Source organism: Diabrotica virgifera, chromosome 7 (genome assembly GCF_917563875.1).
Source record: "Diabrotica virgifera virgifera chromosome 7, PGI_DIABVI_V3a".
NCBI classification, from domain to species: domain Eukaryota; kingdom Metazoa; phylum Arthropoda; class Insecta; order Coleoptera; family Chrysomelidae; genus Diabrotica; species Diabrotica virgifera.
In genome coordinates, this window is record NC_065449.1 from 170,211,602 (window position 1) to 170,227,128 (window position 15,527).

Sequence of the window (15,527 nt, forward strand, 5' to 3'; positions counted from 1 at the left end):
CTATTTCAGTGGCCGATTGTATGTTAGTTATAGGTCCTTAAAGAAACGTCAACCTTACCACCCAAAATCATCGTCAATTGCCCAAAAAATATAAAAAGTATCGCAAACCTCCACTTTTCACCCTACGTAGCTCTGGAACCGTTGATTTAATAACAATTATAGGATAATAATATAGGATCTTTTTTGTTTTAAAATTTATGTAGAACATTTTTGTATAGAACATTATTTAAGCTAAAGCATAGTTTTAGAAATATTGACGAAATACGTAAAAAACTACTAATTTCCCGATTTCTTCCCCCTCGTCCCCCAAACCCGACGCTCAAAATGGTGTGACTTTTTTCTGAACATTATGTGGACCATATAGAACAATTTGGTATTAGACGAAAACTTTCATTTTGGATGTCTGGGTTATGCCATCTTTTGGGTCAATTGTATCATACTAATAGGTACTATTATGAATTTATAGTGTAACATTAATTGTAATACGGCATGTTCGTTGATAAAATAAATAAATGTGCCTTAAGCTTAGCTTACGAAACATACGCGTTGCATCATTGAGTCTTAGGTCAATTTTCAGTTTACCACAATGACGGATTGCCACGTGGATTGCATCTAACTTTGTCTCAGTAATAATAACAATAATAATATCGGCCCTATCTATAAGCTGAGCTGGGCGAAGCTTATTGGTGCAACCAAGCATAAATCCACTATATATCTACAAAAAATACAGTTGTTCCAACAGCTCTTTGCACATGCATGAAATTATTCAGAATTATTTTTTATACTAGGTCTCTTTTTTACTCACAGAAACTAGTATCGCAAAATTACGCCGATTATCCAGAGAAACCACAATAAGTTAAACAAGGATAAGCGATACGGCATGTCTCTGATGCACTATTTACTAAGAATTTTGACGTTTATCGGTTTCAGTGAGATTGGTGGATTTGTTGTGTTTAAAAATGGTTTTTAGTATTACTTAAACTTTAGTCTTTGCTTATAACTGTTGCTCTCTTATTTGCTTACTTTAGGTAATTATTTATTTTTAAGCTAATAAGACAAGTAATATTTTTTAACCTACAAACTGACATTATACTTCATAAGTCTGGCTATAATTCTGTTGAACTGAAACTTATTTGTTTATTTTCGAAATTACTGAACTTTTTGTTTTTTAATTTAATTATTACCGTTCTATATTTATCTTTATATTAGTAATAGTCGGTGATCTGCTTAATAGTGAAAAAAACGTCCGCCGAGATAATAGCCATTTACACCAGGGAAATAAGGCAAAAGTATACCATGTTCGGGACACTTGAGCAGCCAGGTTGCAAATGGGTTTTTTGGGTACTATATACCTAATACGTTATAAATACAAAAATGCCCGTCACAGTTTGGACGAGAAATTTAGTTATTATCAAATAAGGGTCAAAAATGAGAGTTTTTTCGTTTAAATCGCTACAGGTAAAAATGGGGTAATTAAATGTCTTATTTATAATATTTTTCTTTTAGTAGATCGGCGGGCGTAATTTCGGCCGGTAATCCCTTGGCCTACCTGCATAAATCAGGGGGTACCATTTATGACAGGGGTAATTTCGGCCGAGGGGTTGATGTTTACGATGAGATTAAAATATTGGTAATTACGCTTAATAGTTTCTGTAAAATATTAATTGTGTATTTATTTGGAAATACCTAATCCTACGCCGCTGTAAAATTCACAAATAACAGGTATAAAATTATTATAGCTAGTCAGTTTGTATTGTATTTGTAGTATTGTTTTTCTTGAAGCTACTAGTCGATAGAAAGCATAAAATATATTATTTGTATACGATGGCATCTGTTTCAGTAATTAAGAGTTCACGCGGTTGTGACTTACTAGTTGTAGAAAAGTTTCAGGTTTGTAAACAGGACGTATTAAAAAGTGGTGAAGTACGTTGGAGGTGTATAAAGAAAAATTTAAGATGTTTAGCCAAACTGTACACTGTTGGTGCGGAATACACAGTTACTAGAAGTGAATTAATCCACAACCACGAGTCCGATGAAACTACGTTGGAGAGAAAAATAGTGACGACTTCATGCAAGCGCAAAGCTGTGGAAGACATATCGGAGAAACCTTCAAAAATTATTCAAAGCGTTCTTTCAAATCATTTGCCAGAGAATTTGTCATCGATAGATGTCAGTCTAATAAGAAGAAATTTGTACAACAGCCGCCGTAAGCTCTTACCAGCCCTGCCTAAGGATATTCACGATGTACATTCTGTACTCGATAGTTATGGACCGAAAACCACAACAGGTGAAAATTTTTTGTTTATTAACAGCACAGCTGATAATATCATTGTTTTTTCTTGCCATACAAATATAATAAGTTTATGTAAAATGAAAGATTTTTACATGGATGGCACATTTTCTTATTGTACAAAATATTTTTATCAGTTATTTACCATCCATGGACTGGAAAATGGGCATTATGTTCCTCTTTTGTATTGTCTGTTGCCCAATAAGACCAGTGACACATATATGAGACTTTTTCTGTTGGTAAAATCTAAAATTTTTGAACTTTATAATATTGTTTTTGAACCGAAGGAGGTATTTGTGGATTTTGAAATCGCAATTCATAACGCATTAAAAGTTGTCTTTCCCAAAACCAAACTAAATGGTTGTAGATTCCACTTGCACCAGGCGTGGTATAGGAAAATACAATCATTAGGGTTAACCCAAATGTATAAAGATAAAAACTGCGAGGAAAGCAAATGGCTTACTCATACTTTTGGGCTAACTTATTTAGACCCCTCTGAAGTTGAAGATTGTTTCATATTTGATCTCATGTCATGCAAACCGGACCATAAACTTATAGATAAATACGCAGACTATTTATTAGAAAACTACATAGCGCCAGAATCTCATTTTCCACCAAATATATGGGCATATGAAAACCCATCAATTAAAAGAACCACAAATGCCTGCGAATCATTCCATTCGCACTTTAATTCTAGTTTTTATTCAAGTCGCCCTTCTATATTTATTTTTATAGAAAAATTAAAAGATTGTCAGATCGATGCATATTTAAAAATAAAAAATTTAAATATTCCAGCAAAAATTAAAGACAAACAAGTAAAACACAAACTAAAATTTATCGAAAACATGGTAAATATGCTTCGATCTGACAATATTTCTAGAATTAATTTCGTTAAATCTGTATCACATCTAAACGTTTTTTAAGTTTACTTAAGTTATAGAAATAAGTTGATGTAATAATTTTATTGAAATAAAGAAATATTTTAATATAAAGCATTCTGTTATTTTATTTGATTTGCGGCCGAAAATACCTATGAGATAAGGAAGCAACTTAAAACCTCCGGCCGAATTTACCTACCGGCTTTTAGTACCTGCCCTTTTTCCGGCCGAAATTGCATCCGCCCTAGTAGATGAGGCAAGGTTTAAAATAGCGTTTTTTGAATTTTGGTCCGATTATTTGTTGCTTCCGATATTGCAAAATAAAACTAAAATTTCTAAAATAAAAAATTTGCTATAACTTTTGCGAAAATGAATTTAGGACTTTCATATTGCACGAACAGTTGAATCAAACAGTCCGTACAATGCACAAAAAAATTTTAAGAGGATGCGTCAATTAGTTTAAATTTTATTCAATTTGTTTATACCAAAGAGCTTTTTTTCGCAATGTTATTGTTCAGAAAATAATAGTGATACAGCAATTCTGTGAAAACAACATGAAAAAAGGATAGTCATATTTTCAACGCATTAAAAAAATCATTAAAAAGTCATTTTTATCACTCAGAAAACATTTTACTAAAATAGAGTCATTTTTTGCTTATAAACAATTTAAATAACTTTGTTAATATTGACTGTAGGCTAAAACTACAATGGAATTTGAAAAACTGGTATTTTTATACGAATTTTCAAAGAAAAAACTTTTCGCCTAGGTTAATTACGGTCAAAGTTAGCCACTTTTCTTTATTTAATTGACGGCTACTTTGTTTATAACAATTAAGCAACCTAACTAAAGCCATTTTGAAGCTAAAGATATATACGTTATGTGTAAAAGTTTGAGTAAACTTTGAACCTCAACAAAGTGGTTAACAAAGCTTTAAAAATAGCGTCCGAACGGAATTAATTCGTGGTCGGTGGAGGGTAATTACTAAAATACGTGCACTCAAAAAATGAAACTGATTCTGCAAACATATGCTGCAATTAATATCGCTGGAACTTGTTAATGGATCTTAATTATAATTTTTTTAATTTGTATGTACTCGTAGTCTTATAGAGTACGTTATGTACACACAACCCCACCTAACATTAAAAATTTTAGGGAGAAGTCCCCTTATCACTCAGGGATATGAAAAATAGATTACGACCGATTCTAAGACCTACCGAATATACATATATAATTTCATAAAAATCGGTCAAGCGGTCTCGGAGGAGTATGGAAACTAACACTGTGACAGGAGAATTTTATAGATGTAAATATATAGATGGCTATTAACAAATAGGGATTGGTGATAGAAGAGTGAAAATTAAGGGTTGTATGTATTTTTTAATTCTACATCATATAAAATTAAAGAAGATAATTTTGTCCAAAAAAATAAAAAAAAATATCAGGGGGCAACCTCCCTTATAACTTATGGGTATAAAAAATAGATTAAAACCTCTTCAACGTAATAGAGGATAAACGTGTAAAATTTTATAAAAATCGGCTAAGCCGTTTCGGAGTAGTATGGCAACTAACACTGTTACAGGAGAATTTTATGTATATACTGTTAAGATATGTAAAATTTGAATTAATATGGTTTCGATCTTAATATTTTAGAAAAGTTAAAACATATAATAAAAATATACCAAAATTCATTTCGAAGAAATGAAAGTCAATTATCTTTGGATGGCCGTAGGTAAACAAAATTTAAATAGGGATTAAGTATTTTCTTTGTACAGTTAGTATGATAAGGAAGTGGTTATGTGTTTGGACAATGAGACCGGGTTAGGGAACAATTGTATTTAGAAATTTAAATGAATGTAATCTCCTTAAAAACCGATTGGCATGTAATTAGTTTTAGGAAATTTCTAATGGTAGGAAAAGTTGGTGTTGAATCTGACATTGACAATTTGGAATTTTAATTCTTTGGAATCGTTGTCAGTGGACTTTCATAATTTTTTACATAATTTAATTTTACGGTAGAATAATTTTTTCAACATTACTGTTTAGTGCTGGCCTTTAAACGAATGTGATTCTAGACGATAGTTGTTAAATGATCGTCAAGTCGAATAGTGGTGATCTCTGAGAGTCTCCTGAAGTAGTAAGGCAGATAAATGAATAGCTGTGAGTTTGTTGAAATAAGTGTCCTGACGGAGGCTCATCACGTAAAGCATTGTAAGTTATATTGTTCTACTTATATTCCAAGAGTCACCGTTGCATGCCGGAACGAGAAATAGATTCAGTTTATTGAGAGGAGAAAAGGCTAGCATTGTTTTTTGAAAGATACGTGCATCTGTAGGGGGTCATTGATGACAATAGGCTTGCAATAGTTTGTTGCGAGATTGCTGACTACATAGGGGGCTGCTAAGAGTAAATTGTAGGCGACCAGAGACAAGAATTTGGACAACTCATCATCCGAGAGACAGTTTTATTTTTTTTTTGTAGAATTATTCATAACGCAAATTTCAATAAGTACTTTAGATAGTGGTAGGAGTATTTCAATAATCAGAATAGGAGATATTATTTTTAGAGGATATTTTGAGGGTGAATTTATTTCAATAGATGTTTTTGTACCATATATGTGTTTTATTCCGTTAGTCTTTGACCTTATTTATCATATGTAAAGCAAAGGAGATATTGAAGCACGAGAATATAAAACCCTGAGATTAGAGCATTAAATAGTGTGATTAAATCATAAGTGCATCATTAAAATTAAATTTAATTAATTAATTAATTATCTAATCAATTGCTTTGAGCACACCGATCTTTGAATATCACATTAATACATAGAAGTAACTGCGAATTAAATAATAAAAGTGGCTAACTTTGAACCTAATTAACCTAGGGAAAAAGTTTTTTCTCTGAAAATTCGTATAAAAATACGAGCTTTTGAAATCCTAAAGTAGATTTACTCTATAGTCAATATTAACAAAGGTATTCAAATTGTTTATAAGCCAAAAATGACTCTATTTTACTAAACTTTTTTCGGAGTGATAAAAACGACTTTTTAATGGTTTTCTTCAATACTTTAAAAATACAGCTATTATTCTTGCATGTGGTTTCCACAGAATTGCTATGTCATTATTATTTTCTGAACAATAACATTGCGAAAAAAAAGCTCATTGCGATAAACAAACTGAATAAAATTTAAACTAATTGAAGCAAGCAAGCAAGCATAGTGATTTAACCCAGCCTGAGAGACTTGCTCACCCCTAAAGAATGACATTCGGGTGATACAATTCATTGGGGCGAGGAGGATTAACTCCCGTAAGCAGGAATCACTCCACCCCGCTTCAATGCTCCAGACCATCCACTTACCCCCCGATAGCACTCTGATGCGCTATAGGGGCTCTCAATCAGCAAAGTGCTTATCATATGGGAGTCTTGGGTACACGGACTCCCATATGAAATCCTACCCCGATCAATGCAGGCCAGCGTGAGGCGCTCTATTCCCGCTATCTCTAGTGACTTATCTTCGATCTGTTTTGCTTGCTATTTGACGAATAATTTAAACTAATTGACGAATCGTCTTAAAAATTTTTGTGCACTATACGGAATGTTCGACTCAACTTTTCGTGAAATATGAAAGTCTTAGAGCCATTTTCGCAAAAGTTATGGCACATATTTTATTTTTCAAATTTTAGTTTTATTTTGCACTTTCCGAAACAAAAAGGGATCGGACCAAAATTCAAAAAGAGCCATTTTAAACCTTGACTCATCTACAAAAAGAAGAATATTATAAAGAAGATATTTAATTACCCTATTTTTACCTGTAGCGATTTAAACGAGAAAACTGCCATTTTTGGCCCTTATTTGTTAATAACTAAGTTTCTCGTCCGAACTCTGACGGGCATTTTTGTATTTATATTGTATTAGATATACAACCCAAAAAATCCATTTGCAACCTGGCTGCTCAAGTGTCCCGACAAAAACCTTATTTCTCTGAACTAATTTCCTAATAATCACATTGACAGTACATTTCGACGTAGTTTTACTTAATGTTTTGATTTAACTTATTTGCAAATCAATCAGTACATTTGTGTAAAGATCCGTTGAAACAACTGTATATTCCTATACATAAATTTCACACCCTTACTCTGAACGGACGGATTTGCCTCTCTTCAATCTTTTCGGTTTTTTCTGACACATATAACAGCACACTCTCCAATAAAGAAACCTAAAAGAACTGGCCATGACATCGCCGATATTGGATAAACAGAGGAGCATCAATGGGATTCCCAAGATCGCGTAGAATATGGTAACGACCTTTCCCCATGACGTTTTCGGAGAGATGTGTCCATAGCCTGCAACAGAACAATGCCGGTTTGTACTTTATATAGTTCTTCCTGATCGAGTACAACACAAAAAAAGAATCAATGTAGTATTGCAGTTAAGTTAAAACAAAAAGTGTGTGTCTATTTTGTACGCAAGTAAGAAGTTATACTTCTATTATTATGATTTCAACGAAATAAATTATATTTTAAACAATTTAATTGTATTTTTATTTGAATATTAAGCTAATTTTATTAAGTTAAAATATTGCCAAAAATAAAAAATATCGTTAATATGTCATTTTTTATGAACTGTAGTGTCCTCGCAATTACTTTTCCCTTGATGAATCGTAGAAAATCTAATAAAACGTCAGATTTTCTACAGTAATTTTTAATTTTCTTTTCATCATATTTTAATACTAATTATCCTATTCCCAACAAAGGCAAATAAAAAAGACACAAAAATTATAATAAATATATTTACCAAGAACAAAAATATATTTTTTTCACACTTTATTTGCATTGTTGGATCTCGGAGGTAAACTGCACTATGTCATTTCTAGCAACTGTGTTAAGCGTGTGTTTGCAACAATGTTTTTAGCACTTAGGATGTTTATAAAAATCTGATATATCCCATGATTGGTTAACAGACCATATGACCATCTTTTAATGATAATACGTAACCAATTTGTATAATCCAACTAATAAAATAAGTGGATTAAAGGAACTTATTCAAAACAACACCATGTCGACATAGTGTATAAAGAAGTATAAGTTCAAACAGAGATTTTCAGATATTTATCAATTATTACTGAAGTAATATTTATGTCTTTATTAAAAAAACTCCAGGAGCGTCATTTGAAATTTTGTTGGGGGGGGCAAGCACTATATATACAATACATTATATATGATGTTATGATGAATATTGATGTATTTTTTGTAAATTTCAGTCATTTTTTAGGGCCAGGGGGGGCAAATGCCCCCCTCTGGACGCCCAAATGACGCCCCTGAAAAACTCGCAAAAAACCTTTGGAATAAAAAATAATAATTTTAATCATTTTGCTGTAAGAACTTTTTAATTAGAGGAATTAGAGGACATCGATTTACTTGATATTTTCACAGTAAGTAGGGAATAGCTCAAGAAACAAAATCTACCCTATACCGATGTGCGCTTCTATCTTTGGGGGAGAACCTAATTCTAAGCAAAAACTGTTCTATAATTATTTTCTGAAAACTGAATACTTTTTGAGTTATTCGTGGTTGAAAATTAGCCATTTTCATTGAAAAATGACACCTTTTCGGACGAACTTTTGCGAATACCTTAAAAACTATGCATCTAACAAAAAAACTATAGAAAATATTTCTGTAGGTTATAAAAAAAACAAAGAGATTCGTTCCTTCATAAATCTTCTAGTTAAAATACAAAGAGGAAGATGGTAGGTAAGAAGAGTTTGTTTTTTTGCTGCATACTCAAATCGGTGTATTCAACTTAAAATAACAGAGAATCTGTCGATTTTAGGTGTATAATGATAATAATAACTTTTGTAGTGCTTGAAAAGACCTTTAAAATGAGCAATATTAAATGTCGATTACATTCAAACTAAGTGAGATATTCTGCAAAAATTTGATGGCTAATGTATTTTAAGAAGAAATGAGAAGTATATTTAACCACTCATCCATCAGAATTTAAATACATCGTTTTCCTTCTATAGCACTTTTTATTGTAGTGTTATTTATACAATAACAACATTCGTGAAGATCTGTCAAGTACATATTTATGCTTATGAGAACATAAAAAAATAATTAGTGAAAATCGAGAAAGAGGGGTAAAACAAGGCGTGACAGGACAAGCATTGGAAAAAATAATAACTTAAAAATAACTTATTATTGAAAGAACTGACTTTAATAATATTTTAAGAACTATAAGTTTTGAATAACTTTATGTCACTCAAAGGTATGTGAAAAGTAATTTTTAAAAATTTCCCCCGGTACCCCCTCCCTGGATCCGCCCTTGGCGGACTTAGCCAGCACTTATCGCTGACTAAGTGCATTTTCTATTATTGAAATAACTTGGGCGGCTTCCTCTGGTGTATTGTAAATTAAACTTACACACACCTGAACACTAATTAATTATGAAAAGCAAAAATATGTAGTTGGTAGTGGCAAAGACAATAATAACAAGTACCCTGTACAAACTTTATGAAAATTAGGTCCTAGGTGATTTAGTTCAGACTTTGGGAATATACTCTGTGAAGCATTGTGAGTAAAAGTTCTCATATAGAGGCACAAACTCGGAAAATTATAAGATTTACCGGGTATTCCAATTCCCTGAGTTACTGGTTATCTGGCAACACGTAGACGTTTGGATTAAATAGAAGTACCTACTAGTCCAGCATTTTTCCTGGCTATCCAATGGCGACCTTTACTTTGACCTTGACCTTCAACGGACGTCATCTTCTAGAGTTTCGAGGGTTTTCAGCATTAAATTGATATAAACAGATTACTCATGGGTTTTTGGGATCGACACGAATATGCCATCAGAACTGACCTCCGGAGCACGTGGTGGCCAGACCCGTGTTGAGCTGGCCCCCCCCACTTGCAAAAATTAAAAAACAAATAGCCCTGATTTATGAGCTATTTATGAGCTCTCATATTCCGCAAACTAAAAATTTTGAGCTCGTTCCACTGAGCAGGAATTTAATACCCTAGTGGGGGGGGGGGTTGAGTCAGCCCCCCCCCCCACTACTTAAAAATAGGAATACTGAATCGGTTTTTGCGGCAGAATTACGAGCTCTTTATGAGCTCTTGAAATTATATAGTTTCGATTTTTGAGCTCATCCCCTTCACCCCCAAACAACCCTTTAATTGATTTAACTTAAGAAAAAGATGCTGAGAAAACTTAAAATATATCGTATTGCGAATATAATTCCTATAGCTTATATACTCTAAGAATAAACTATTGAATCAAGAGCATTTCGATTATTGAGCTACAACCTCTTCGCCAGAAAACCACCCTATCTTCCCGGCTTAAGAGAAAGTTGTACTTAAAATGCGTTAAACTAATTATTTTGCGACTACATATCATTTAATAATTTATAAGCTTCCAAATTACGCGCATTTAGATCAGTAAATTGCAATTTATTTTGTATAGTGCAGTCACTGAAGGTAAAAATCAACGATTACCTTCAATTTCGGTGAACCTTCATCGATTTTCACGAAAATTGGTCAGTGGTTAGAGGATACGTCAAGAAACAAAGGTGACATGGTACCACCTTGCGCCTTTACCCTGAGGGTGGATACCGCCCCTTCTCGGGGGTGAAAATTATTTTGTAAAAAATAACTGCACAAATCAATAAAAGAACAAATTAAAAGCAAAATTTATTATATAAAGTTAATAAAATAAGTCGATACTTTTTAAGTTATTAAAGATCAAAGATTTTAATTATTTGTGAAAAAAATGCATGTTTTGAAGAGGTTTTTTGTAAATCACTGAAAAACTGTAAGTTTTTACAAAAAAGTTAATAGTAGTTTAATTTGTATAGCTTATATTCTAAGAATAAACTCTAAAATCACGCGCCTTTCGATTATTGAACTACAACCCCTTCGCAAGAAAACCATCCCATATTCCCGGCTTAAGAGAGGGTTGTACTTAAAATAATTTAAATTAATTATTTGTCGACTATATATTGTTTAATAATTGATAAGCTCGCAAAATATACGCATCTCAATTATTGAATTGCCATTTTCTTTCTATAGTGCAGTCACTGAAAGTAAAAATCAACTATGACCTTCGATTTCGGTAAATCTCCTTTCATTTTCACGAAAATTGGTGAGCGGATTTTGATACAATCAACTTTTTCTGGATCTTATTTTTCATAGGTATTTCTAAGTAGTTTGACAAGTATTTAGTAGCTAAGTGTTATGAAATGCATCTCTTTCCCGTTATTTAAGCTTGAACCCTTAGATTTGAACAGTCGCGGAAAAAAATATACATTTAATTACCAATAACTTACTTTAAATTAACATTAAAGGGTTTTCCAAGTAAGCAATTTATTATATTTTTTATTAGCTTCAATTTTAGTGATGAAAACTTTTTTGTAAAAACTTACAGTTTTTGAGTCATTTATGAAAAATCGCTCTAAAGCATGCATTTTCTTTCCAAAAATTAAAATATTTGATCTTTAATAACTCAAAAAGTATTGATTTATTTTAATCACATTATATAACAAATTTTGCTTACAATTTGTCCCTCTCTCGATTTGTGGGGTTATTTTTAATAAAGTAATTTTCACTCCCGAGAAGGGGTGACATATACCCCAGGCTAAAACTCCAAGTTGTTATTGTCAATTCGTGAAAATAAATGGAGATTTACCGAAATCGAAGGTACTAGTTGATTTTTACCTTCAGTGACTGCACTACAGAAAGAAAATGGCAATTCGATAATTGAGATGCGTATATTTTACAAGCTCATAAATTATTAAACGATATGTAGTCGCCAAATAATTAATTTAAATTATTTTAAGAACAACTCTCTCTTAAGCCGGGAATATGGGGTCGTTTTCTTGCGAAGGGGTTGTAGCTCTATAATCGAAAGACGCGTGATTTAAGAGTTTATTCTTAGAATATAAGCTATACGAATTAAACTACTATTAACTTTTTTGTAAAAACTTAAAGTTTTTCAGTGATTTAAAAAAAACTTTTCAAAACATGCATTTTTTTCACAAATAATTAAAATCGTTGATCTTTAATAACTTAAAACGTATTGACTTATTTTATTAACTTTATATAATAAATTTTGCTTTTAATTTGTTCTTTTATTGATTTGTGCATTTATTTTTTATAAAATAATTTTCACCCCCGAGAAGGGGCGGTATCCACCCTCAGGGTAAAGGCGCAAGGTGGTACCATGTCACCTTTGTTTCTTGACGTATCCTCTAACTACTGACCAATTTTCGTGAAAATCGATGAAGGTTCACCGAAATTGAAGGTAATCGTTGATTTTTACCTTCAGTGACTGCACTATACAAAATAAATTGGAATTTACTGATCTAAATGCGCGTAATTTGGAAGCTTATAAATTATTAAATGATATGTAGTCGCCAAATAATTAGTTTAATGCATTTTAAGTACAACTTTCTCTTAAGCCGGGAAGACAGGGTGGTTTTCTTGCGAAGGGGTTGTAGCTCAATAATCGAAATGCTCTTGATTTTATAGTTTATTCTTAGAGTATATAAGCTATATGAATTATATCCGCAATACGATATATTTTAAGTTTTCTCAGCATCTTTCTCTTAAGTTAAATCAATTAAAGGGTTGTTTGGGGGTGAAGGGGATGAGCTCAAAAATCGAAACTATATAATTTCAAGAGCTCATAAATAGCTCGTAATTCTGCCGCAAAAACCGATTCAATATTCCTATTTTTAAGTAGTGGGGGGGGGCTGACTCAGCCCCCCCACTAGGGTATTAAATTCCTGCTCAGTGGAACGAGCTCAAAAATTTTAGTTTGCGGAATATGAGAGCTCATAAATAGCTCATAAATCAGGGCTATTTGTTTTTTAATTTTTGCAAGTGGGGGGGGGCAGCTCAACACGGGTGGTGGCCAGGCCACTGCAAGGGACGTCATCTTCTAGAGTTTCGATGGTTTTCGGCATTTAATTGATACAAATTAATTTTGCAGTGAGCTAAACACGAATGTGCCACCAGAACCGACTCCCGGAGAACCTGGTTTCCAAGGGCAATGAAAGGGGCTCCTGGAGTTTCGAGGGTTTTCGGTACTACATTAGTGCAAACCTATTAGTTATAGGCTTTTGGGGGTTACTGAACACGAATACGTGATTAGCACAGACACAGGAGCATTTAGTGCCTAAAACAGGTTATCTTCTGGAGTTTCGGAGGAATCAAATGGAGGAATCAAATGAATTACTCTAAATTACGCTTAGATTTTTGTGGTTGCAGAACATGCCTACACTATCAGATCCGACCCACGAATCACATTGTGCCTACGGCACGTCATCTTCTGGAGTTTCGAGGGTTTTCGGCATTAAATTGATAAAAAAGGAAAATCCAGTCGGGTTAGACGAATAACAGACCTATTCTTGCATTTGGAGCTGCTCCAAATTTTAGTTTTCTTATGTTTAGGGAGGTCAATAGTAGTGTAAATTTAAAATCTCGACTGAATTCCGCTGTTGCGTTAGCCGTCATCTTGATTTTAAACGAGAACCGTTTTGGCTTAATATCTCCACCATTTTCAACTTTTCGACAAAAAGTATAGGAACAAAAATTATTGAAACTATGATTTACTATAATTTCTATTGTTACAATTTTTTCGTGCGGTTAATATTTTCCGAGTTATGGCGGAAACATAGCAGTTAGAGCATGGCTTTAGGCGCCAGGTGCTCCGTGGGTCGGATCTGATGGCGTATTCACGTTCAGCAGCCCCAAAAACCTGTGAATAATCAGTTTACATTAATTTAGTACCGAAAGCTCTCGAATCTCCAAAGCATGACGTGCCTTAGGTACCAGGTACTCCAATGTCTGTTCTGATGGGGTATTCGTTTTCAGCAACTCCAAAAACCTATGCGTAATCCGTCTGCGTCAATGTAGTACCGAAGACCCTCGAAACTCCAGTAGCCCCTTTCATTGACCTTGTAAACTAGGTGCTCCGGGAGTCGGTTCTGGTGGCATATTCATGTTTAGCGACCTCAAAAACCATCCAGTAATTCATTTGCATCAATTAAATGCCGAAAACCATCGGAACTCTAAAAGATGACGTCCCTTACAGTGGCCCTGGCCACCATCTCCTCCGAAGGTCAATTCTGATGGCATATTCGTGTTTAGCGATCCCAAAAACCCATGAGTAATCTGTTTATATCAATGAGCGCGTTCACCAGATGCAAACGTTGGCAATCAGTTTGCGCTTTATGGTTCTGAACGACTTGCTAACGTCAAACATGTTTGGAAAGCGGTCGCCATTTTTGCAAACATAAGATATTTAAGTTGAACTTTGCAAACGTGTTGAATATTGAAAAAATATGGCGGGAATTTAAATTGTATATATTGTAGAATATATTGATAAGGATTTTATATATAAAATAAAAGCTACTGAAGACATTCTGTTACGTTATTATCTATTAAATAAATTTTCTTTTTTCCTTTAATAAAAAAAATAAATTCAAAAACGTATTTATTGAGAAAATTTATTTTAGGTTATGTTCAAACCAAGCAAGCAAAATGTCAAATTTTAACCTAAACAACCAACCGTTCAGCTCGCTGTCAACAAGTTTAGAATCAAAGCGCAAACATTTGTGAACGTGTTTGCATCTGGTGAACGCAGTCAATGTAATGCTGAAATCCCTCGAAACACTAGAATCCATGATACTACGACAACCAGAGATAAAGCCACTTCGAGAACAACTTTTAACCGGTGAGCGCATGACGTCAGCGCCCGACAAACTTGTACGGAGACTTATGGGAAGGCATAGAGTTTTATACGGTTTCATATATTCTCGTGTTATTAAATAACTGAAATTGCCGTTCGTCTGTTCTGTCACACTGTTTAATTTATACTTTGATAAATTATTATAATCATACCAGTAAAATAATACAATATATTATCATACAGAACAAGTAAATTTTTAATTATGGTATACAGCCAGCTACTGGGACTTTCCCATTGATTTTATTTTACAATATATTATGTAGGTACTGTACTAAAAAACGTAATAGTTTTTTCACTGCAAAAATTTAAGAGGTTTATTGACATGCAGAAAATTTTAAATAAATCGCGTCAAATAAAAGATGGTTTATTAACAAATAATAAAAAACTAAAGTTTCAAAAAGGTATTAAAATTGCAAAAACAAAATTAAGTAGATAGATTTAGATGGATTTAAAGAGGTGGCCGTTTAGCCTATTCCACTGCTACCTTTTCAGATCTATTGTTGTCCTCTAATTCTAGATTACATTCATTAGTCTGGCCCTTTTTAAAAGGTCCAATAAGCCCCAATTCTCACCGCACATTCTTCTACATTTGCCCAAGGACATAGTAGCTTTCCGT

General features: G+C 33.1%; 1 protein-coding gene across 9 annotated transcripts in view; it reads right to left on the reverse strand.

The window, feature by feature from the left end:
- Positions 1-15,527, reverse strand: part of LOC126887620 (uncharacterized) — a 376,841-nt gene that overhangs the window by 60,724 nt on the left and 300,590 nt on the right. For all 9 annotated transcript variants that reach the window (XM_050655215.1, XM_050655221.1, XM_050655222.1 and 6 more), the window contains one exon: positions 7,299-7,506. In XM_050655215.1, the coding sequence (XP_050511172.1) occupies positions 7,299-7,506 (208 nt within the window). The remainder of the gene's footprint in view (positions 1-7,298; positions 7,507-15,527) is intronic.